Source organism: Bos javanicus, chromosome 7 (assembly GCF_032452875.1).
Source record: "Bos javanicus breed banteng chromosome 7, ARS-OSU_banteng_1.0, whole genome shotgun sequence".
Classification (NCBI taxonomy): Eukaryota; Metazoa; Chordata; class Mammalia; order Artiodactyla; family Bovidae; genus Bos; species Bos javanicus.
The window spans coordinates 30,032,070-30,058,070 of record NC_083874.1 but is presented as its reverse complement, the minus strand read 5'-3'; the positions used below and the strand labels follow the sequence as shown (position 1 = coordinate 30,058,070).

Sequence of the window (26,001 nt, the reverse complement as noted above, 5' to 3'; positions counted from 1 at the left end):
AAAACTATCAAGAAAAAAAGATAAAAGTGTTCTTTCAAAATCTGGGATTTTTTTTTTTTTTTTAAATCAAATGGAAGCAAGCACAGGGATTCCCTGGTGGCTCAGATGGTACAGAATCCATCTGCAATGCAGGAGACCCGGGTTTGATCTCTGGGTCAGGAAGATCCCCTGGAGAAGGAAATGGCAACCCACTCCAATACTCTTGTCTGGGAAATCCGACGGACAGAGGAACCTGGCGGGCTACAGTCGCTGGGGTCACAGAGAGTCGGACACGACTGAGTGACTAAACACTTTCCCTTCACTTTCAAGTACTATAAAGAAGCTTTCCAAAAACATACCAATATGACTAGTCATCATTAGATAAACCAATTATTTACTTCTCTAAAACTAAGACTTAACTAAATGTGAAATACTGAGAAAATTGGTAGCAAAAATGGGACTTAAATTACCAATAATAAATTCTTATTTTATGCAAGTAATTATCAATAATTCTAATCAGGATTTATCTAGCATCTTAAGGTAATAAGTATTCCATACGTGGAAGTTTTCCATATAACTGAAGATACCTCTTTGAACATGCAAACTTTTAAATTTGAACAGAAACTTCTCTAAAGAATCTGTCACATTTTTGTTTAAAACAAAAGCTAATAAACTTAGTGTTTGGCATTTTTTGACAGGCACATTATCAATCTACTATGAGGCATACAGGGGTCTTTTTCCTTTGCTAAGTGGATCATAATTTACATTGGCTTTTTTCAGTTCTAATAAATGCTTTTACATATTTGAATGTATATACTTCATCACTGTGCACTGATAGTGTATCTGTCCCTTCTACCTGTCTTGTTAGAACTGTGTGTACAGCACATGTAACCTGGTTCAGAGTAAGAGCCTACAAGTTTTCTAATATATAAGAGGGGAAATGTTTACAGTCGTGGACTTAGTATTTGGGCATCCCCAAAACTTCTGCTTTCTACCACAGTTCTTCCCGCAGGTTTTAGCTTATATTTTAGGAGTGCTCTGGAGAATTTTTCCAAAATACTAATTCTTCCCACAAAGATGTAAGCTAATTATACCTCAGGTAGGGTAGGGACAGGGTAGCAATGCCCATGTTTTGTTTTGGTTTTTTTCAAGAGCTCCCCTAGGGATTCTAACACATCTTAGAAGCATTTTTTTTTTCTAGATGGCTCAATCTTCCTGATAAATCATAAGCAATCCTGGAGAATCTCATCACAATTGCCCACTTTTACAACTTTATCTTTCATAAATCTACATGAGACTGCCATAATAACAATCGAATTTATCTTTATAACCACCTAAATAATATGGTCTTACTTGACCCTGAACTGCTATGGAAACTATTCTTCATGCCAGAATTTACTAAAGACTTCAGAGGCATTCATCATACATATCTAATCTACACTGAAATTTTTCAAGATAGATAAGCTTCATTTTTAACAGCTTGAGCCTTTTTTTTTTCCCCCCAGCAAATATTTTTTAAGCCCATATTATGTGCTGAAGACTGGCCGCGCTCCAGGCATACGGATAGAAACCAAAATAGTTTTATTGAACTAACAATCTGACACTGATCAAATTATCACGCTAATGAAAATAAAAACAAACTGTTATAACATATCATAAAGAAACTGAGTAAGAGAAGAATACACCAGGAAAACATATAACAAAAACTTGACCTAGACTTGGACAGCAGGGGTCAGGGAAGATTTCTCTGGGAAAGTGATGCCTCAGCTGGAAACAGAGATTAGTATAGTTCACTGGGCCAAGAAAAGGCAGCATACACAAGATTCTAAAGGGTGAAGCATGCGTGGTGTGCCTGAGGACCTGAAGAGGACCGTACAGCAAAAGCAAGAGACGAGGTGAGACAGGGAGGCTGGGTGCAAACTATGCAAAGATTGGTAGGGCAAGGTAGTAATTCTGATCTTTATTCTATGAGCATTAAGACAACCTCAAATGGTTTTAGAAGAGAGTGTCATGATTCCCAAACTTCAAAAATATCACTTAGGCTGCAACAGAAGAACAGGTTACAGAGGTCGCTCACTGAAGTAAAGAACACTTACAGCAAGGTCAAGTATGGATAGGAGGCCCGTGTTGAGTTTTAAATGCCTAAAACACCCAAGTAGAGCTGTCTAAAAGGCGATGAGATAAGTGGGTCCAGGGTGCAAAGGAAAGGTCTGGGATACAAATGTGCAAGTCCCAGAGATACAGACTGTCTCAAACTACAGGCATGAATAAGGTTGCTTAGCACCATATAAGTCTAGAGCTGGGAGGTAGTCCAACACTTAATGGCTAGATGAAGGAAAATAAGCCTGCAGAGAGCCTGAGGCATGGCCAGAAAATAGAGAAAAACAAGGAGAGTGGCGCTCAGAGAAGAGAATATACAAAAACAAGGACAACAGTGTTGATGCTGGTGATAAGTGTGATTTAGATGAGAAATGAAAAACGCCCAGGGAACTTAACTGCTGAGCCACTGGTGGTTTCTGACAACTGCCTGGGGCAATGGGGATGGAAAGCTGAGGAGAAGTGGTGAGAGGTGAAAAATGGGAAGGAGCACAGACAATTCTCTCATGAAATTTGGTTCATTCATATACGAAGAGGATGTCTGCTAAGAGATTTATCTGAAAAAAATTCTAATTTGAGATTTAACTTAAATATAACACAGACTCATGCAAATAATTATAAGAGATTATTCCAATATAGTCCTTAGCTTTGACTCAGGAAAAGAAGATTCAATTTACATTTGAATCTCAGTGCAATAAATACGATTAATAGTCCAAATTACTGAGAATTTTTATAACTCTTTAGTGAACCATTTCTATTATTTCTAGAATGCAAATAAATTCTCAGTTTAAAGAGGTAACACATATTTTAACCCTACTTGCTGCTGAAGTCGGTGTTTATCCTCTTCTAGTTGCTTCATCTTCAACCTTTCCAGTTCTACTTGGTGCACACAATCTTCCTTGGCCCTCCGGATAGAATCCTGGAGTTCTTGCAGGTTCCGTTCACGCTCTGATTTCAGTTCTCTTCTTTCTCGTTGAAGCTTAAAAAGGTACATCTTTTAGAGAGTGATTCACTACTAGTTGCATTATATTGCTCAATATTATCCTTATATATACGGTCAAGTGTTCAGAATACTTTACAAACTGATTTTCATATTTTCAGGTATTAGAGAGTTGATGTTTAGGTATATTAAAATTAAAATTTTCAATCATTTACTACTAAAATACAAGGTATATCCCCAAATCCATACATGATGCATAAATTCAACTGAAAAGGGCTTAACTGTTTAAGATCCTGATCTAAAAAACCTATTTTATTATACAAGCAAATATGCCCAAGTTTCTTTTCTTCTTTAGAAACTTATTTTTTTACCTAATCATATAGAAGATAACAGAGCCTTAGTATTAGAAACAAATACATATTATATTATATTTAGGTTTAACTATGTAAATCAATTTAGAAATCCCAGAAAATGTGTAAAGATAAGTTTAGAGTGATATACTGAGAAAATTTTAAGAAATATTTGGGTAAGGAATGGGCATATAAATTTCACGTGGAAGAAATTCTAATAATTTGAAGTGACCTTTATAGTAATGCAAAAAAGTATATCAGGTAAAATTCAATAAAACCTAACAAAAATACTAACGGCACAGTATTGGGTTGGTTAAAAAGTTCATTCAAATTTTTTACAAGACATTACAGGAAAACCCAAACAAGCTTTTTGGCCAATCAATACTAACATGTTTATCCTTTCTTGGGATATAATCTTTAATGGGCAAGAAAAAGGGATATTCCCTTCTTACTGAAATCAAAAGTATAATTCTAGGCCCCTGATGCTTTTCTGTAGGTAGTGCAACTATCCATTCCTGCCACATCATTGCAAAGATAACCAAAAGTCTCTACTATTGCAGAAGTCAGCCAAAGCTGACTGAATAATAATTAACCATTTTAAACAAGTTTTCTACCTATTCCTCACCTTCTAATATATAAAAATATGCTTTACCCAGTTGAATAGCAGTTTCCCCCATAATGCCTAAAAGACAATGCCCATGAAATATATTTTATACAAAGGAAAAACAAACGAATAGTATGAATTCATGAATATCTATTTAATAAATGGATTCTGTGAAATAAAGACTCATGATAGATGAATACAATACCTCTGATTCTGCAATGGCAAGCTGCTGCTCTCGCTTCTCCAAGTCAATTAGGGTTTTTTGAAGTTTTCCTTCAAGAATAGTATATTCAGCCACCTAAAATATAATAAAAATTACTTTTATCTTTTCCCCAAATTCAAAACACAAATTCAAAAGTGTGTATATTATTTTACTGAAACAAAGGATCTGAGAATAGGAAAATCATGAATTATATGCACCAATTCAAAGCAGAAATTCATTCTACTATGCTTTAAGGAAAGAAGCTGACCTAGCTTCTGCTTGGGTATCTGCAGTAATTTTCAGTCTCCGGAGGAAGCCCTTCGCCCATGGGGTGCTAAGGTAGACTGCCAGTAAAATCTTGTGTTCAGTTAAAAAAAAAAAAAAAAAACTAGCCCCTTAAAAATCTACCTTGTTCAACAGTCCACTTTTCTTTTGAAGCCTTCTTATTCATTTATTTATATAGCTCTCTCCCTGGAACTAATATTGTTGATAGACCAACTAATCAGTTTCAAGTCAGTCCTCCTATTGTTCAGACCTGGTCTTTTATTACAGTTCAAATAACTGAGTTCTTAGTTGTTTCTAAAGTTAGAGTTGCTGCATGGGCCCGTACATAGTATGCCAAATTCTACCCCAATGCCTAAAGTCCTGCTCCACTCTGTCTTTAAAGATGTGAGTCCATGATGGGTGCTTGGTCTCCACAGGATCCTCTCTCATGGTTCAGTTCAGACTGATCATGTTTACTAGGACTTCCTGAACTAAATTTTCTGTCCTCCTTACCAGGTCCCAGGCCCCAACCTGGTTTTCTCTTTACTACTGCCAATAAAGCTCTGGTCTGATGCTCCTTAGAAGCCCACCCTTTATTCATGTTTCTCTCCCTTGGGAAGAAGAAAAAAAGTACCTTCATATATTTGACTCTAGCGATAGCCATCATATATCCTCCTAGTCTTTTTTTCTTCTCCAAGATAAACACAAGTTTCAACTATTATCCACATGTTATTATTTCCACATCCTCTAGTATGTTGGACTTAATCTGGAGTCTATATTCTAAACTAAGTCCTTTCACAAATATGGCACCCACATGTGATCTCACTCTTTCAGAAACTAAAGAATGTGCACTCACTCAGAGACCAGGTCAACACATGTCTATGAATTTCATCTAAAACTGCACTTGCTATCTGAGGATCCTAATCACACCATTTGTTATGTCAAAGAAAATCCCCAGGGTTTTTATTTATAAACCTGGAATAACTATATCCACTGTCCAAATTAATGTTTTACTCTGATGACAGAATTTGACATCTGTCCTTGTTAAACTGTATTTTATTTAGCCCAACATACTAATCAACCAAGATCATTTATTTATTAATTCTGTTAACTCTACCACGGACTTTTGGTTTAGCTTTAAATCTTAGGCAAATCACTAACATAAATGTGTCAAATTCTGTGTGCCACTTTGCAAAAGCAAAAATAGAGACACAGACCTAGAGAACAAATATATGGATACCAAGGGGGAAGGGGGTTAGGAGGAGGTGGGAGATTGGGATTGACACATATATACTATTGATAGTATATATAAAACAGATAACTAATGAGAACATACTGTAGAGCACAGAGAACTCTATAATGCACTGTGGTGATCAGAATGGGAAAGAAGTCCAAAAGGGAGGCAATATATGTAAAGTATGGCTGATTCATTGTGCTGTATAGTAGAAACTAACAATATTGTAAAGCAACGGTACTCCAATAAAAACTAATTTAAAACTATATAAAAAAATTCTGAGTGCCACATGTAAAAACGCCTTATAGGAAGACAGGTAAGAGTGTTCAAACCACGTGTATTTCCTCTGACAACCCAAATATCTGTGTTCCCAGAATTCTGCCTCAGGATGTCTTCTCCTCTCAAACTATGTGACTTCCTGGGGTGACCTTATCTACATACCATCACATATACAAACAAATCCTAAGTTTGTATCGCAAAGTCAAACCTCGCTCCACAGATATAGACCTGTAAATCCAAATACCTGCTGAACATGCCAACATTCCCCATAAATCTCAAACACAAAACTATGCAAAACCCGAAATCATTATCCTTTTAATTTAAACAAACGTTCATTGTACACCTCACAGACAACAGGCAAAACAAAGTCATGTGGAACCTATACTATGAGGGAAAACAAACTATAATCAAAGAAGTGAAATCTTTAATGTAATAGTAGGGAAATGCTATGAAGGAAACAAACCAGAATGAGGGGATGGCTAGTGCCTGGTGGCAGGTGAAGAGGACACTATTTTGGATATAGTGATCAGATTACTCTGAGCAGAAACCAGAAAGTATCTCTAAAAGAAAAGCAGCCTGTAGATCCTGAGGTGAGAGGTGGCTCAGCATGTCTGACGAAATACAAGGAGGTCAACATGGTTAGAACAGACTCTGTGAACTGAAGGCTGGCAGAAGATGAGGTCACAGAGGAAGCGAGGGGATGGGTCACATAAGGCCTTGTAGGTCTGGTAAGAACTCCTGAGTTTTATTCTAAATGTGATGAATTGGATGGATTTTAAGCAGAGGAGTACATAATCTGACTTCCTCTACTCTTGGCTGATATGAGTATTAAAAAACTACAGGGGCCAGGAAAAGAGGACAAGGTACCAAGTTAAGAAGTAAACACAATAATCTGGAAAAGAGATGATGGTTGCTTAAACTCACAAAGTAGAATGAGAACTTTACAACAGTGTATGTCCATATCCGCACTTCCACACTTTGTGTTAGCATCAACTATTTTGCTTCTACATACGTTACAAACATCAACAATGAAAAACTCATCAATCACATTAGAAAAATGGCTCAAAGATTAAATTGTGTTTAAAACTAAATGTGCTATATCATCTGAAGATAAACTATGATAAACAAAAATGTATTGGCTTTCCTGGTGGCTCAAAGAATACACCTGCCAAGACAGGACACATGGGTTCGATCCCTGGGCTGGGAACATCTCCTGGAGAAGGAAATGGCAACCCCCTCCAGTATTCTTGCCTGGGAAATCCCATGGACAGAGGAGCCTGGCAGGCTACAGCCCATGGGGTTGCAAAAGCATCGGACATGACGGAGCAACTAAACAACAAGGATACATACTATAAGCTCTAGAGCAATCACTAAAAAAATACAACAAAAGAGATGTTACTAATAAAGCAACTGTAAAAATGGAATCATTAAAAAAAAAATCCAACGAATTGCAAAAGAAAACAGGAGAAGAGCAAAAAAGGAACAAGAAATGTGTGCAACAAATTGAAAACTGAGAGCAAGATAGTAGAATTAAACCCAAGCATATCAATAACTAAATTAAATGTAAATGGCTGAAAGTCAGAGAAGAGACCTGAAACAACTTTAAAGAATTTTCTAATCCACATACTGGGCAGTGTCTTGGTCCTAGTGTAGCAAACTCCCCTGCCACAGTTTGTCTTCTCCCGTTTATAGACATTCACAAACCACTAATATAAGAGTATTTTTAGAGACTTAAATTTGGAATATCTGAGACAGGCCTAATTTTCAAGGTTGTTTTACTCAGTAACTTGAGTATGAATAGATAAATATTAAATTTTGGCTTTCTGGAATAAGATCAGATGGTCTTATGTTATCATTTTTAAAGATGTGATTTATTTCATGATTCAGTCTTTTAAAACAGCTTAAAAGTTTGGCATACTTTTCATTAACTAATAGATTATAATGTAATATTTATATACACTTAAACGTTTCATTTTCTTTTTAAATACAGAGATAGGCTCTTTCTCTAGAGTGTTCACTTTTTTTGGTTTTGAATATATTAGCTTAATTTTATTAATTTTTATTGATATATAGTTGCTTCACAATGTCTGTGCTGTAGAGCAAAGTGAATCAGCTATACGTATACATATATACCCTCTTCTTTGGATTTCCTTCCCATTTAGGTCACCACAGAGCACTGTATAGAGTTCTCTGTACAGTAGGTTTTTTATATTTATTCACTTTTTGAACAGGCAACATATTTACAAGGTTCAAAATCTAAGAAGTACAAAACACTTTATAGTGAAAACTCTTCTTTCTACCCCTGACCCATTCATTCACTTTATCCAGGCCAATATATAACCACTATACTTCGTTATTCATTCCAGAGATTTGTATGTCTATAAAACATACTATCATTAATACTCTTTCTTTCCTCCTCCAGTTTTTATACAGTCATTACCTTTTTCTTTACTAGTGACTCTCTCTCTCGGTCCCTTTTCTTCCATTCCTCAGCAAGAGCTTGCATATGAGCCAGTTCTTTCTGCTTTAGCTGCCAAAGGAAGAAAAAAGGAAGAAAAAGAAAGTTAAGAAAAACATTTCAAATAAATAAATATTTCAAATAACAGTTGTTCTCAGTTAAATAATACTGACCACTGATATTTCTTTCAGACATTCTGTTCTATTTAAAACACAACAGAAGATGCCTGATGTGAGTTATACCCATCTGAGGGTAATTCAGGACAGTATCAAGCTAACAGGAAGTTGTTTTGTACCTCTCTTATTTAATAACAGATGAGTCCAGCTTCCAGGAGGGTATGCTAAATCAGATCCTGCAATTACAGGAAACCTTCAAGTCCTTAAATTCTGACTTGGAGAAAGTTTAGAAGACTCCTTCTGAATGGCTTTTGCAAAGTGGTCACATTTTGAGTATTTTTTGATAGTTCATCTTTTAAAATATTTATACTTACTTATTTGGCTCTGCCAGGTCTTAGTTGCAGCACGTGGGATCTTTTTAGTTGAGGCATGTGAACTCTTAAAATGTGACATGTGGTAATCTAGCTCCCTGACCAGGGATTGAACCTGGGCCCTCTGCATTGGGAGCGGGAAGTCTTAGCCACCTGACCAACAAGGAAGTCCCTTGAATATTTTTTAATTGTTAGGTTTTTTTTTTTTTTTTAAAGAGTAAGGCAATTCTTGAATTCAAAGGGACTAAATAAGGTACCCATGGAGAAGAGAGAAAAGCCTACTTTGCAGAAGGAAAGATACACTAAACTGGACAAAAATACTCTTAAAATAACATTTAAAAGTTAACCTGATTTTCAAAAATGTCTTCTTGCATCTCTTTCCACATTTCTAGCTCAAGAGCTGCTTTGTATTCTAAGGTTTCACGAGGCTCTGTCTGGATTTCTGAAGGACAGGGTGCTGGAGGAACAGAAGATGGCTTTTGTTGTACAGCAGATAAACCCTACGATATGAATTTTAAAAAATAGCATATTGAAACAAACACACATACATACACACATTAGGTCCATTTTAAAGAATAATTTCATAACATTCAATGACACATACCTGAGATGAATCAGAGACAAAAATCTCACGCATTTTCACTAGTCCGTAATCCTCTAAAGTCACTGTGTAAGAAAGATCTACTATCCTGTTATTTGACCTACAAATGAAATCAGAAATATTTAAAACCTCATGGAAACACTTTTATGTTTCCTTTTACTTCCCCAACACTAGAGCACTGAGTGGGCAACATGCCTTGCTCCTGACACTTGTTGCTCAAAGTGCAGCAGCTTCTATAGACTTCAAGACCTTCTATATATATCATTTTATTTGGAAACAAACACAGTATTAAGTACATACCTATGTTCACTACAAAATTACCTATAACAGTAGTAGGTTATTTGAAAAACTTCAAAAGTATAAAAGAGAAATTTAAAATCTCACTCCCCACAAATAGTGCTAAAATTTCATTTTCTTGTCTCTTTTTTAGATTATGTAGATATGCAAGTACTCATGCATATTAAAATTCATACAGTTGTGTCCATTTTTCCATTTATACAGGAATATTTTCTCCAGTGTAATGACAAACACTAATTCAAAAATGTAACTTTTAAAGCCTGTAAAACATACTAATGAATTTATGTAGTAAAATTTTAAACACATAACAATTCCCCTCCTCAGTTATATACAGATTATTCTGAACTCTTTTTTCTGCTTTTCTTAGACTGTACATACTCGTTCATAAATCTTTTGCTGGATATGAGCACTGCTTCAGGATTAAATCCTGGAAGTAGGATAATAATATGTTTATCATAATGAATACCTCTCTGTATCACAGAACTGCATGGGGCATTAAATAAAAGACAAAATGTTAAAGGAAAATAAAATTTTGGCAACAAAAATATGTGGCTTTGTTTAAATCAAAACTTTAAGGATTAGATTCACACAATTAGAACTCTTAATTAATCAACTTTTACATTTCTTTCTTCTCATCTCAGATTTTAGAAGAAATGAGTAAAGTAAAATGAAGCAGTATCATCTCTGAAGTTTTCACTTAAGTAAACCTCCTGAAACTTGTCTACACAGCAGGTCAATAAATATTCAAAGCAATCATCATTAAAATAACTTCCAACAAGTAATGATTGTTTTCATTATATTCTACTTGACCTAACAGAAAAGAATGCTAAGTTTTAAAAGAATTTTCAATTAACCAGAACAACTGATTTTCTAAAAAAAAATTGTTCCAGATCTCCAAGTAAATAAGAAACTTTACTAAACCCTTCAGTCTCTGGAAGTGGCATGGAGAAGGAAGAGTGAGGGAAGAAATTCCAATAATACTTAAGACATCTCAGCTTTTCACCGGGCCTGCTTTTCTTCCACATTCTTACTGCACTTTAAAAATAAAGGCAGGTGATATATAAAGAGATAACTGTTGAATGATTTCATTTAAAATATACGAACTCCAGTTTTTCACTGTGGTAGTGAATTTCAGAGCAAAAAAACAAAAATCAGTTTTTTAAGTCAAACATCTGTAAAATTCGCCAACTATATTTAAGGCAAAAGTTTACATATTTTTCAAGTAGAAAAATTCAAAATAATGTAAAAATACATTATAAATTTGACTTGAATTACTAAATTTAAAAAAAAGCCTGATCCTGAACTTAAAATTATGAGTCTACAGAGAGGGGAGAGAAATACACACTCAACACTCTTAGGTATTATGGTACCAGATTCACTCTGTGAGGGTATACTAGGTATCAGAAAGCTAACGAGCAAACTAGGATATAGCCCCCATGGGTCAAAGAAAAAAGATATGAAAAAATGACATTAAAGAATAAGATTATAACTAGCTAAAGAGAATAAAAAGCAAAGACTAAATACAGGAAGTGCATTACCCTTGTGTTGCAACAATAGGCACGCTTTCACTGAAAGTTTGTCGCCAACACTGTTCACCATTAGAGCCTAAAAAGCGAGTTTTTTCTGAAGACAAGATGTTAGAAAGTTGGATTCTGGCGATTCCCAGAAGTAAATCTTTACTCATTTTATCCTTGTGCCATAATTCAACCAGCAATGGAATCCTAAGGAAAAGAGAAACATGTGTTCATACTTATCAACTGTGAACTAAGGCTTTTCTGGACTAAAACTTTTGAAGTCCTTTAATGTAGTCAAGCATGTTTTTGTTACCTGGAATGTAAAGGCTCGATTCCACAAATAAATAGAAAATATTATTACATTTTTGTTTTTTTACACCTCTTGCTATGCAATAAAGAAAACCCTTCAAACACTATTCCCGCAAATGGTCACATAATGTTTATTTTTTCTCTTTTAAAATTCTTTTTGAATTGTGATACTCTGAGAAAGTAAAAAGATATTTCAAAGATTTCATTTTTCTTTACAAATCCATTTCAGATAGCTGGATCAACATCTCTATTTTATACAGATGAAAAAAAAAACAGAAAAATAATGCATTACAGTCATTAAATGAATCAATAAGAATTAAACAGTCTGTATTTATCTTCACATTGTATTAGGAAAAAGCAAGATTACTTTTCAAAGAGCCTTCATTATTGTTTTAATAAAGTTCTAATATCCCAACTCAGGCAAACAAGATATGAAAATCTGAAAAGAGCCTTCATAAACACATACTGATAAAACCTTACAGTGGAAGCACAAGTGTCACAGCTGTTAAGTTTGCTCCTAGATTCTCAAATGCATAAGCTGCTGTGGATTTAGCTATGTAAAGGAATTCCTCTTGTCAATAAGATACAAATTTTCGAGAGCTGATTTGAAAAAATACTATCATACATACCACGTACACATTACCTTAGGAAGGTATCCTGGAGCTGATGAGGCAAAGTTGCAAAATCGAATGCACAGTAAGACTGGGGAAGAAAAACCTCCATGTTTTTCCGAACTTCTACAGGAGGATTAGTCATAATAGGAGCTGCACTTCCAAAGAAAGGATATGAGTACCTAGAATTTAAGAAAAACAAAAATCCTAAAGCAGTGTACAGATGAGACTTATAACCTATGAAAAAGAGAGTATAATATGAATATTATGAGCATATAAATTTTAATAGATAAATGATACAAATACATTATGGTTTTACTATCACCAACTTTAAAATTATATAAATATTTTCAGTATTAACATAAAAAAAAATCACAGAAATTACAGGGAAAAAATGCATTATTTGTCCAGCACTGGCTTCCAAAGGTGCTTTACAAGTCATCTTCAAATGATGCTCTGGGGAAGAAGAAGAATACTGTAATTTGAAGGCAATATACTGAGTAAGGAAGAAAGAGTCACTTTGATAAATTCCCAATAAGACAAAGATTTAGAAGTGAAAATGACTCCCTTAAACAAAGACAGTGCTGGTACCTTTGAGGTGTATAAATGTAGCAAATTAGCCTGCTGTACACATTACAGACAGAGGATGAGATGGCTGGATGGCATCACTGACTCGATGGACGTGAGTCTGAGTGAACTGCGGGAGTTGGTGATGGACAGGGAGGCCTGGCATGCTGTGATTCATGGGTCGCAAAGAGTCGGACACGACTGAACTGAACTGAACTGACCACATTAAATTCACACAATGTTGTATGTCAAAAATATTCTTATGAAGAAATAATAAAACTAAAATGTGGGGGAAAAAATTCCGCACTGTTTTTATCATTTTCATCTTTGCACTCCAAGGAACAGCTTTTATGACATAGTATACTATCAAGAAACACTTGCTAAGTTTAATTTCTAAACTTATTTTCCTTTATATAATAATGTCCTGATTTTTTTATGAGCTAAAAAAACCCTTGCTATGCTATGCTAAGTCACTTCAGTCGTGTCTGACTCTGTGCGACCCCATGGATGGCAGCCCACCAGGCTCCCCCGAAAAAAACCCTTAGTCAACTCCTAAAGGATGCATTCATAGTATTTTGTCTCTGAACTGAGAATATACTATAAAAGAATCAAAGAGTGGCATAACATTATTTCTTTCAACATAAGTCACACCAGATTAAACAGAAGAATGCCCGGCCTATTGCTGCTGAATGCCTGGCCTATACAACTTATTTTGTATTTAAAGTCAAATATAAAGATTTTGTAATGCTCACTTAAATTTCATCTTATAATTTGTTGTTTATTGACAAAACTAGGATTTAAACTCTACTAGTGAAAACTACTTTTTCTATTAATACAAGAAGAATCCTGTGCATACATTCAACTCCTAAACAATTACATAAACTGAATTTCGGTCATCTCACAGAGTTCATCCTCTAGAAATTTAACCCCCTACTACAGATGTAGTGATTAAAAAAAAAAAAAGGGAAACACATTAAACTTTTTTCTAATATAAGTGTTATCTCACAAATTCCATTAGGTAATTGGACACAATTTCATATCAATGCAGAGCATGATAACATAAAATCTATCAAATGTAAAATGCCCAACATTTTTTTTTAAAGCCTTAAAATGAATCAAAGAGAAGTAGTAGTCCTTATGATCAAGTACTTTCTACAGAGTATTAAGTGGATTCTAACTATGTCCTTGGGGCAGAATACTCTTTCTACTTTTCTTTGTCAAGTGTCTGGCCTCCCTCATATATTAACATATCTCTGAATCTGTCTTCTTCACTAGGCTGAGCTCTTTGTCTGTATGCCCCCTGCCCTAATACTGGGCAAACTGCTGGCTTACTGTAGTCACTTGATGATTAAACAAATGGCCCTGTGGCAATCAGGAAACACAAAAACTAATATGTGCTTTCTAAGTGAGCTTGTTCAAGACTTTCCCTCAAAACATCTGTTCATTTTATTTTCTGGCTGTACCATAAGCATGTGGGATCTTAGCACCCTGACCAGGGACTGAACCCATGCCCCTGCAGTGGAAGTGCACAGTCTTAACCACTGCATCACCAGGGAAATCCTTCATCCAATTTTAGATCATCCCTGTACTTCTGGCCAACATCAGCTCTAAGACCAGTTTCTCCAGTAGCAGCAAAAGAGAAAAAGGAACAGTTTTAAATTATATAAACCCTGTTAGAAAAGCTATGTCTATAAGAGAAAACCCTTTCTGGGCTTTCAATTTTTAAATAAAAACAGTCTTTCAGCCATGATTCTCAGACTTTAACATGAAGTAAAAGGCAGAGCTTAAGCTGTGAGTCTAGACTTCCATTCTACGACTTCACTGTCACATTCAGTGCTGGGTCCCTTTGATTCTGTCCTTTATTCACACCAAAGCTCAGAGGACTTTGGAAACAATTTGATAAACAATCAAAAAAACTGTAAAATTAGATACAATAGGAGTGGACTTAAGGCTTCCTGGGTGACTCAGTGGTAAAGAATCCACCTGCCAATGATGGAGACCTGGGTTTGATCCCTGGATAGGAAAGATCTCCTGAAGAAGGAAATGGCAACCCACTCGAGTGTTCTTGCCTGGAGAAGTCCACGGACAGAGTAGCCTGGAGGGCTACAGTCCACAGGATCACAAAGAGTTGGACACAACTGAGCATACACACACACGGAGTTGACTTAGGCATCTGAAAGGCAGATGTGCCTCAAACAACAGCAGGAAGCAACAAAAAGCTGATGAAGTTCTTGGGAATGGTAATCCAAGACAAAAGAAAAATTTTCTAATTTTTTGCATGTTAGTCACATAAAGACCAAAAATTTTATTATAAATCCTAATGCTTGCTCCAAAGTAATTTATAAGAACCTAAAGACTCCAAACTAAAACACACAATATTACATTTAATATATTTATCAGCTGAAAAGTCTATGAAAATGTAATATTAAAAATAAGCCACTGCATAAAGCCATTTAACAGACTGAATTTCAATTCTCTAAACAGTGTGGACACATTCCACTTCCAGTTCATTAGATATGGTTTTTAGATTCATACGCATAAAAGGTAGATATCAGTAATATAACCTTCCATTATAATGCAATTTTATAGAAAAATCAGTTACTATACATCCAAGTATTTTGAACTGTGGCAACTTTTCCAGAAATAAGACATTTTAAGTTCAAGAGTCAATATATTCTGAAACAGAGCATTAACAAATATTGTAAAATGCCTATAATTACTATATCAGAATAGGCAAGATTACTACCCTTCATACCATCAATGCCACCCTCCATTATCTTCAAAGTCATTAGGATACAACAGCTTTAATCCTTCTAGTCCACTGATTTAACAAATGTTATAATTTCTTTGGTGACATTGTCTGCAACACCCCAAATACAGAAAAGGCATTTCTTCTCAGAAAACAACACTCTGAAACCAAATCATACCTTAGTATACAGTTGATTGGAAAGCCAACCTCCAAATCATGGATACTCCTCAAGTCTATTGAAAAGCAAAAATGATGTGAAGTTGCAGGAACAGCAATCTTCTGTCCTGAGGCTGCTTCTGAAGCAATAGATGTTGTCACTGGCTTGGCCAGTAATGCAGGTACAGAAGAACTGATAGCTAAAGTGAACGTAAAAATTAAAAAAAAAAAAAAATCCATTTGTAAACAATTTCTCTTAAGTTACTCAGATAACTTAAAGATATAATCTCAAAGACTCAACTATTTGATTAAATAAACATATGAACTGAAGCATAAACTTCCAAGTGATTTGTCCAAAATTATGTAGGCTTTAATTCCCATCATAGAACTGTAGCGGGGGGGGGGAACCTTACTCTCATTCTCAAGATGTAGTACAAAACTTAAAAAGCATATAGTACTGATGCAGCAGTGTCTGACAGTAGCCTGGTGCTAACTTATTTTTAAGAAGCAGATGCATATAACTTAGTATTGCAAAGATTGTATTTGAGACTTACTGCATGTATACATCAGTATTTTACAGTAATTATGTAAATAATTACATCTGGTTTTTTTAAAAAGTAGCTTGGTTATCTTAGACACATATGACATAGTCTAACAAAATAAAACTTGACAAAGACAAGTATCAATGATAACACTTGTATGTGGAATCCACAGAGAGTGGTACAAATGGTCTTATCTAACAGAAAATACAGTCACGGACGTAAAAAACAAACTTACGGTCACCAGGGGTTAAAGCAGGGGGAGGGATAAATTGGGATACGGGCTGACATACACACACTACTCTACACAAAACAGGTGACTAATAAGGACCTACTGTATAGCACAGGGAACTCAATACTCTGTAATGGCCTTGGGAAAAGAATCTCAGAAAGAGCAGATATATGTATAGTTGATTCACTGTGCTGTACACCTGACACTAAAACAACATTGTAAATCAACTATACTCCAATAAAAATATTTTTAATTGAAAAGACAGAGCTATCTATTCCAATCCTATTATATATCACAGGTGCTTAGTGAATGGCTCAAGTCCTATAGCTACTTACGGAAACACCTATAACTTGCACCCAAACTTCTAATTCCTAATTCACCACTGCTCTTACAATTTATACTACTAAATTTAACTACAGATTCTTATGTAACAGATAAAAAAATTGTGTAAGACAGATAAATATGTATTCTCAAACTGTCTCAACTTTAGGATCAAAAATGATTACTTTAAGTTTACTGTAAGAGGCAGTTAGTATCTCTTTTCTCTAAAATTCTAATGAATTTGAGACAATGAATTTGAGATTGCTAAAAATCTACTTCAAAGAACTATATTCTTTAATTTCCTTTGAATAAGATACTATTTCTAGTATGAAAGTCAATGAAAAATTCTCTGTTAACAAATTCTATTATGAAGTTAAGTAAGTTGCAATTACTTCAAACTGATTTTTTATTTAAACATCACCACACATTACCGGCTCTTTAAAAAAACTTACAGTTTTTAGCACCCATGAAAACTCTCACAGTCATGTATCAGACCAGAAAATCTATACCTAAAAGATCTGTGAAAAGAACATCTTACCCTTTGGATTGAGTTTTGTGTCCTTATCATACAGTAAGCTTTCCACTTCACTTTCTGTGGCATCATCTTTTGTTGGAGGTGACTGGTTGTGGGGTGGAACAGGGGACTCGCTTGGCGACTGTGGCCCAGTATGTGTGTTCTCCTTTATGGGGGTTAAAACTCTCTTCTTTGAATGGTGTGGCTCATGTTCATTCTGGGTCTTTAATTCAATTAAAGACTAAAAACAATTTTTAAATAAAGTATAATTTGCAAAGAACTTTCCTTCATAATTAAGCAAAAAATGTGATGTTTTTTTAAAAAAAATTAGCTTCCTTTCCCAGTTTGGATATTCCTAGTCTATTTTTCTTCATAATTTGCATATTTTCTTATAGCATCTAGGACCAGAAAAAGGGAGATGAACAGGAAGGAAATATGATATCCAGAGCTCAGTATCAAAATGCATCCTAATGCCTAAGAAGGGATATTCAATAAAAGAAGTCAGGCATAGGTGTCCCCGAGAATGGTTATTCCTACCAAAGCAATGCAAAGGAGGGCCACATTACTAGATAACAAAAACCAAAACCCAGAAGTCTAGTATGATTTTCTTCCTTTGCTCCACTATCCTCCAAAAATACATGCATATGTGTCCTTTTTTTTTTTTCCATATGTGTCTTTTTAAACTCTTACTTTAGTTCACAGTCTGCATAAAAATCAGTTCTTTAAAAGAACAGGACACTAAAGTTGACCCGAGGGCTATATGTAATCAAAAAACATCTACATTCAAATAAATGTTTCTATTGCCTGGAAACAGCATGAGGACTGTGAAGCACTAATGAACCGAGAACCTTAGCTAAGGTTGAGTCAACTAAAAAAGATTTATTAATGCAGATCCCCAAAAACCAGGTCTACAATCAGTCTCTTGTACCAGAGTCCCATAGTCACTGACTGTGAGTTGGGGTGTGGGAAATGGTTTCCACTACGTGAGAAAACTGGACTGAAAGACTCTGGGCAGAGTCACTTATGAACCATGGCAGAAGCCACAGCACTTTTCAGAAGGGTCTTTTTAAAGAAGGAGTTATCAATATAATGAAGACCACTAATTAAGAGTGATAAATACTCTCTTATGTGAGATAATGCACCTGAAATTAGACTTTTGTAACTAATCATAACTGACATATCAGAGAAGCTGGAGGAGGGGAAGGCGCATTGCTACTTGCCTGGGCGTCCATGCCTTCTCTCTGCAGAGCCACAGACACTCCCACAGTGGGGGCCAGCTCCACAGGAATAGGTGCAAGCTTTTGTTTGGCTCGGTTTGGAGGGTCAAGGGTAAAAGCACCCTCAACTGTGACTGGGCGATGGTTGATTTCTGTACTACCCTTTTTCAGTAGTCCTGTTAAGGGTATTTCTGTACTTCCAAGTGACTGATCTCCACAGCAGAGATGGATCTAATATGAAAGGGAAAGTCAAAACCAGGATTTACACTTTCTCCTTTATCCTAAACACACAAACTTAACAACAAAGTTATAAAATGATCCAGAGAAGGAAAATAGAATGCAGGTTATCTTACTGACTGCCAGTGACTAAGATTCTCACACCTGATTGCTAAAACTGTTGATAAAGCACAGTTACCCAGAACTCAATAATAGTTATTAATTCTTTTCACTTTTCCTTTCAGTATTGTACACTCTATGTGTTACTTTTTAAAAAATTTATTTTTTAATTGAAGGATAATTGCTTTACAGAATTTTGTTGTTTTCAGTCAAACTTCAACATGAATCATCCATAGGCATTATGTGTTACTTCTTGTTCTCTTTTCTGTCTCTTTGGTGAGCTATGGTTACTTCAATATTTTACTATACTATCTTATTGTACTATGCAAATTGTATAATGAGTACACGAATTTAAACAGAAAAATACATCCACTATTCTTTTCTCTTTTCATTATAACATTAATTTAAGCACAGTTCTTAAAAAATAAGTGAGTGGATCCAGCCCTGTTTGAACTAAAGAACTTCAAATAATTGTTTTATTTGAAAACAATATCATAAAACACTATGAATCTTTCTTTTATCTTGCTTTTCAAACTCTATATATAAAACAGTGCTTAACAGTAAAAGATAAAAGAGAATACCACTGAGATGGAATGTACTGTGAATCACTGCTAGCTAATAAAAAAAACTTGGACATTACCACCTTTGGAAACTACCAAAAAAAAAAAAAACAAAAAAAAACACAGCTGATCCAGGTATGTGTTACATAACTATTTTTTTCCCTTACGACATTGAAGCCTCAGCAAACCTACTATTCACATGAACAATATGCAATCATTACATAAAAATATTTTTAATTCTCGTGTCAATAATGACCAATAACATTCTTAATGTTATTTAGTGTGATATTTTTAATGGGCTGGAAAGAAAGGATTTCTATGACTTAGAAGTCCATAAGAATCAAACTGATACGTAAGTCAATAGTTTGGTGAGGAATAAATAATATGTTAGATATAAGATCAAACTACTTTTGTCCTTCATTTCATCATTTTATATAATCTTCAACATTCTAAATACCTTGGATTTAGCAACCACCTCTAAAATTTAGTTCCACTAAAATTTCTTTATGCTTTTTGTACTATCCACCCAAAGTACAAGCAAAGTCTACTGAAACACTTTAGCATATAAAAAGGACTACTCCACCCTACTTCACCACCCATTTCAGTCTAATTAAAGTTAATCATAATGAACAGAGAAGTAATTTCAGATTAGACAAACTTTTCTAAGAAATAAAGTCCTATTTAAAATTGGTTTACAAAATTACTTAATTCAAGGGCAGGTTTAAAAAGTTGTTTTATTATCTCTCTGCTTTAATAGCAAAAAGGTTTATAAATTCTGAACTCTAGACTGTGATCTGTATGGTAACAGCTAATCTCCAGTAACAATAATGAAACGTGTCTGATGTTCACAGGTCTGAGTTCCAGGTACTGTTTGTTATTGAATACGATAAATGATTGATAACTGACCTACCTCTTTTCAAAATAACTAAAGTGTTACATCTCCTAACATTCTGAAATAACTGTCATCTTATGACTTACAAGTCAGGATAATTCCTAAAAAAATAAGAGATATGGTAGAAAGATGGCATGTACTTCAGCAACAAGAGAGTTTAGGCACCTCTTTAATGCATAAAAAAAAGACTTTAATTGGAAACAATTTTCTGCTATACTTACCTGTAGTTTAGAATGAAGAGTCAGGTAAACACGAAGAATTTCTATACTGCTCCGTATACGAACAGATGCTCTCTCTGGCTCAAAGTTTGGGTTGATCAAATCACTGAAGGGTTCATTTGTAACATCATTTCCCAGTAAAGAATAATAAAAGAAAAACTCAGGCTGTCTTTCTGGAAGTTTCATGGTACATGGAATTAACTAAACATTTAAGGGGGAAAAAAAAGATTATTACTTTATAAACCACTAACCATGCTTATAAATGTCTGATAAACTCCAAAAACATTTGCTAAAATGATTTTTATTTCAGGCCTTAAATTAGTAACTCAAAATTTCTAAATCTCTGCCAAACTGCTACTAAGTTACTAGTTTTAATTTTTAAAGGTTTACTTAGACAAGCAAAATGAAACTAAAATATTTTTATACATTTATATTGTATAACATAACACTTATGTTGTTTTAGAGTTCACATTTAATTAGTCCATGAAAAGTCCATAAATACTATTTTAGAAGAAGTAGTAAAATATTTGACACTGAACTTTTCCTTATGAATTCTCAGTCCAGGGCTTTTGATGAAAGAAAAAAAAAATGGTTTTTTAGTTATTCCTACAAAACTTGGAAACTTATAATAAATTAATAGCTACAAAAGGCTATCTTCCACCCATTATAAAGAGCTACTGCAGGGGGAAAATGGAGCCCTTCACCAATGAAATGTTTACTGAGGGTGGAACGAGATGGTGGAGTAGAAGGATGTGAGCTCACCGCTTCTCAAAAAATAACCACCAAAATCACAACTGCTAAACAACCACTGGGGGGAAAGAAAGGAAGAAAAACCACTGGAATATACCAAAAAAAGATATCCTACATCCAAAGACAAAGAAGCCACGACACGGGGGTAGGACAGGGACAATCACGATAAAATCAAAGTCCATACCCCTGGGTGGGCAACCCACAAACCACAAAACAATTATATCACAAAAGTTCTCCCACAGGAGTGAAAGTTCTGAGCCCCACATCAGGCTCAGCAGTGTGGAGGGCTGGTCTTGCGAGAAGCCCCCAGAGCATCTGGCTTTGAAGGCCAGCAAAGTCTGCTCACAGGAAAGCCACAGACGAGGGAAAACAGGAACTCCCCTCTTGGAGGATGCACACCAGGAACACAGGAAAAAGCAGGGACCTCACAAGATCCGGGGCCAGACCTAGCTGCTGATGTTGCAGTGCCCTGTGAAGGTGTGACAGGTGGGGAGGACGTGGCTCACTGCAGGGACAGACACTCGTGGTGGTGTTTCTGGGGAGTACCCACTGGCGTGAGCCCTCCTGGTGGCCACATTTTTTAACCAAGACCTGGCCCCACCCAACAGCCTGTAGGCTCTAGTGCTGGGACGCAACAAGTCAAGCAATGAACAGGGCAAGACACAGCCCCACCAATTAGCAGATAGGCTGCATAAAGGCTTTCTGAGCCCACAGCTGCCCACTAAACACAGCCTTTAATATGGCCCTGCCCACCAAAGGATGACTCCCAGGTCCACCAGCCAATAGGCAGGGACCAGTCCTTCCTACCAGGAGGCCTGCACAAGCCCCTTGGGCTGGCTTCATCCACCACAGGCAGAAAGCAGAAGCAAAAAAGAACTACAATCCTACAGCCTGTGGAAGAGAAACTGAAATCACAGAAAGAAAAAATGATATACCAGAAGAACTTGTCCCAGACAAAGGAACAAGAGAAGACCCCAGAACAGTAACTAAGTGAAGTGAAGATGGCCAATCTATGTGAAAAAGAATTTAGAGTAATGATACTAAAGATGATCCAAGATCTTGGAAAAACAATGGAGGTACAGATTGAAAATCTGGAAGATAACTAAGGGGACATTTCATTCAAAGATGGGCACAATAAAGGACAGAAACAGCAAGGACCTAACAGAAGTAAAAGAGATTAAGAAGAGATGGCAAGAATTAACAGAAGATAAAAATGGTCCTAATGGCCCATATAACCATGATGGCGTGCTCACTCACCTAGAGCCAGACATCCTGGGGTGTGAAGTCAAGTAGACCTTAGGAAGCATTACTACAAACCAAGCAAGTGGAGGTGATTGAAATCCAGTTGAGCTATTTCAAATCCTAAAAGATAATACTGTGAAAGTACTGCACTCTACATGCCAACCAATTTGGAAAACTCAGCAGTGGCCACAGGACTGGAAAAGGTCAGTTTTCATTCCAATCCCAAAGAAGAGCAATGCCAAGGAATGTTCAAACTACCGTACAACTGCATTCATTTCACATGAAGCAAGGTAGTACTCAAAATTCTTCAAGCTAGGCTTCAACAGTACATGACCCAAGAACTACCAGATGTACAAGCTGGACTTAGAAAAGGTAAAAGGAACCAGAGATCAAATTGCCCAGTATCTGCTGGATCATAGAGAAAGCAAGGGAATTCCAGAAGAACATCTACTTCTGCTACTTCTGGGTCGTGAAGATCTTTTTGTATAGTTCTGTGTATTCTTGCCACCTCTTAATATCTTCTGCTTCTGTTAGGCCCATACCATTTCTGTCCTTTTTTGTGCCCATCTTTGCACAAAAAGTTCCCTTGGTATCTCTAATTTTCTTGACGAGATCTCTAACCTTTCCCATTCTACTGTTTTCCTGTATTTCTTTGCACTGCGATCACTGAGGAAGGCTTTCTTAGCTCTCCTTGCAATTCTTTGGAACTCTGCATTTAAATGGGGGTATCTTTCCTTTTCTTCTTTGCCTTTCGCTTCTCTTCTTTTCATAGCTATTTGTAAGTCCTCCTCAGACAACCATTTTGCCTTTTTCCATTTCTTTTTCTTGGGGATGGTTTTGATCACTGCCTCTTGTACAATGTCACGAACCTTTGTATTATTATATATGTTATTACTTTAATCCCTTACTTTTAAATGTATTTGTTTAATTGATTAGATTTTAATCATTAATCAAATCTAAAATCATAATCAAAAACTACTAATATTGTAGTTATAAAGAACAAATTCTAGAGTTCTCTCCTCAACCTTGGTTCCACCAATGGCTTGCCTTGAGACTAGACAAGTACTTAATCACTCTGCAGCTCCACTTCTCTTATGGTTATTTGAAGGATTAAAAGAAATAATACATGTTCATTTCTACAATTCTACCTAGCACACAGTCAACTGTTACATGAATGGGAAAATATCTGAGGAAAAAATATCCTGTCCTTATGGGTGATTATTTCTGAGTTTACTTAAAAGAAACTTTCATTTTCTTTTACTTTCTTCTGTAATCAGGAAGCAACAAAAATTTTTAAGAAATAAAGAGAGCCCCTTTATATTTCATAGTACACTTACTTCTAAGTAATTCCCATTAAGGGAAGAGATGCTTTTAAAAATCCTTTATCACCCTTGGATTTACAAACAGTTTTGTTTTGTTTTTTTCACCCTTAATTTTACTATTTAAAAAGGAGGTAAGATTATTATCATCCAGTATTCTTACTTTAATCTCACTCCTCCATTCTACTACTTTACAGTATCAGTATTCTAAGTCCCTTATCTGCATCTGAAAAATGTTTCTTTCTTTATTGCTAGATGTTTTATCACATGGCCTTTGACTAGCTTGAGAAGAAAAAAGCTAAAATGCTATTTTTAAAAATCCTTGGGCTAGTCCAAAAAAAAAAAAAAAGCAAACAAGTAATACTAAGCAATATCAGGGTATGAATAAATTACTGTGCTTAATTTTTTGTGTGTTTTAAAAAATTATTGTAAAATACATGTAACAGAAAATTTAACATTTTAACCATTAAATACTGTGCCTTTCAGTAACATTAGGTACATTCACAATATTGTGCAACCACCACCACTACCTTGTTCCAGAACTTTTCCATCACCCCAAACAGAAACACCAGAACCATTAAGCAGCCACTCCCATTCCACGCCCTGGAAATCACAAATCTGCTTTTTGTCTCCATGAGTTTGCCTATTCTGGACACTTTTCTATAAATGGAATCATACAGTATGTGGCCTTTTATATGTGGCTTATGTTGCTCAGCATGCCTCCAACATTCACCCTTGTTCTAGCATGTATCAGTACCTCATTTGCTTTACAGTTAAATAATATTCCATTAATATTCCATTGTGTATGTGTGCGTATAATTAATCCATTCATCCATGATGGACACTGTGTTATTTCTGTGATATTCTGGGATTGTGAATAATGCTGCTATGAATATTCAAATATTTTTTATTTGAATACCTTGTTTTCAATTCTTTTGGTATATACCCAGTAGTGCAATTGTAGAGTTCTATGGTAATTTTCTGTTTAATCTTTGGAGGTACATATTTGGCTTAATTTTTATCAGAGATATCAAATAGCTTGCCAGACAAGGTTGTTTTATATTTTTAACTAAGCTGAGTGATTTGTCCTAATCAGTTCCTTTGTATTACGAAGAACTGAATTAGTTTTAGTGGTAGATTCAAATAGGTCGATTAGCTCTCACCATATGGCACATGTATGTATGTATAGCTTCACACATACAAACTACATGTTAAGCATATTAGTTTTATTTCACTCCTCACATACACCCACAAAGCTGGTAGTATCAATACCATACAACCAAGAAAATTCAAGCCTGAGAAAGGTTAAGTAAGTTCCCTAAATTAAAGAAGCTAGTAAGTATGAAAATGAGACTCCAGCTCAAATTGATCTTACTCCAAAACTCCTTCAGAGGGAGAAAATATGGCAACAATAGAATGTGGAAAAGTGACCCTATGGCTGGAAATTCCTAAGTATATTTACTAGTTATAGAACTTTCTCAAGAGTTAGTTTCCTTATCTCAAAAGTAAAACTAATAACCTCCTAAAGTTGTGGTATGATTAAACCCAACATTAGCAAAGTATTTCACAAAACATAACAAAAGTAAGTGAATGATAAATATTAACAATTATGCCTTCCCAGGGAAGTTGAAAAAATATTTTTAAAAACAAAGTAGCAATTTTAAATACTTTGCAAGTGTTTAATAACATAATAAAAATACAGTAGGCTCATTATCTAATGTGTGTTCTGATGTGATTAAAGAACAGACAATAGGTAGCTAGCTTTCTCCTCAACCAGTGAGGTATATTAAACAGGGCAATCAACAAGCAGAGTTTTATGAAGAGAAGAAAAAAAATAAGGAAATTGATGGAGAAAGACAAAAGCACATACAAAGTATTAATGAGAAAATGACAGGACCAAATTGGGAGAGAAAGAGTAATGCTCAAAGAATATGCATATATAAAAGTACTTTTTGCAGTGGGCATGCATTCAGTGTGACAAAGCTAAATATTATTTCCTAAGAAAAATCTTTACCTGATAAACCTTACAAAGATTTAGTGTGGTCACTAACTCATATTTCACTTATGAATGTGGATTATCTGGAAAATGTATACCTCTAAGAAAATGAATAGTATGATAAAAATGTAAAGTCATAAGTTATAGTCTCTATTTTTTTTAAATAT

At 35.2% G+C, this 26,001-nt stretch overlaps 1 protein-coding gene across 5 annotated transcripts in view; it reads right to left on the bottom strand.

Moving 5' to 3' along the window:
- The window catches only part of CEP120 (centrosomal protein 120), an 87,098-nt gene that overhangs the window by 21,049 nt on the left and 40,048 nt on the right, over positions 1-26,001 (bottom strand). For all 5 annotated transcript variants that reach the window (XM_061422934.1, XM_061422932.1, XM_061422933.1 and 2 more), the window contains 11 exons: positions 20,531-20,728; positions 18,525-18,752; positions 17,329-17,545; positions 15,721-15,898; positions 12,259-12,408; positions 11,331-11,513; positions 9,499-9,595; positions 9,242-9,394; positions 8,390-8,479; positions 4,176-4,268; positions 2,894-3,055 (listed from right to left, as the gene is read on the bottom strand). In XM_061422934.1, coding sequence (XP_061278918.1) covers positions 2,894-3,055; positions 4,176-4,268; positions 8,390-8,479; positions 9,242-9,394; positions 9,499-9,595; positions 11,331-11,513; positions 12,259-12,408; positions 15,721-15,898; positions 17,329-17,545; positions 18,525-18,752; positions 20,531-20,728 — 1,749 coding nt within the window. The remainder of the gene's footprint in view (positions 1-2,893; positions 3,056-4,175; positions 4,269-8,389; positions 8,480-9,241; positions 9,395-9,498; positions 9,596-11,330; positions 11,514-12,258; positions 12,409-15,720; positions 15,899-17,328; positions 17,546-18,524; positions 18,753-20,530; positions 20,729-26,001) is intronic.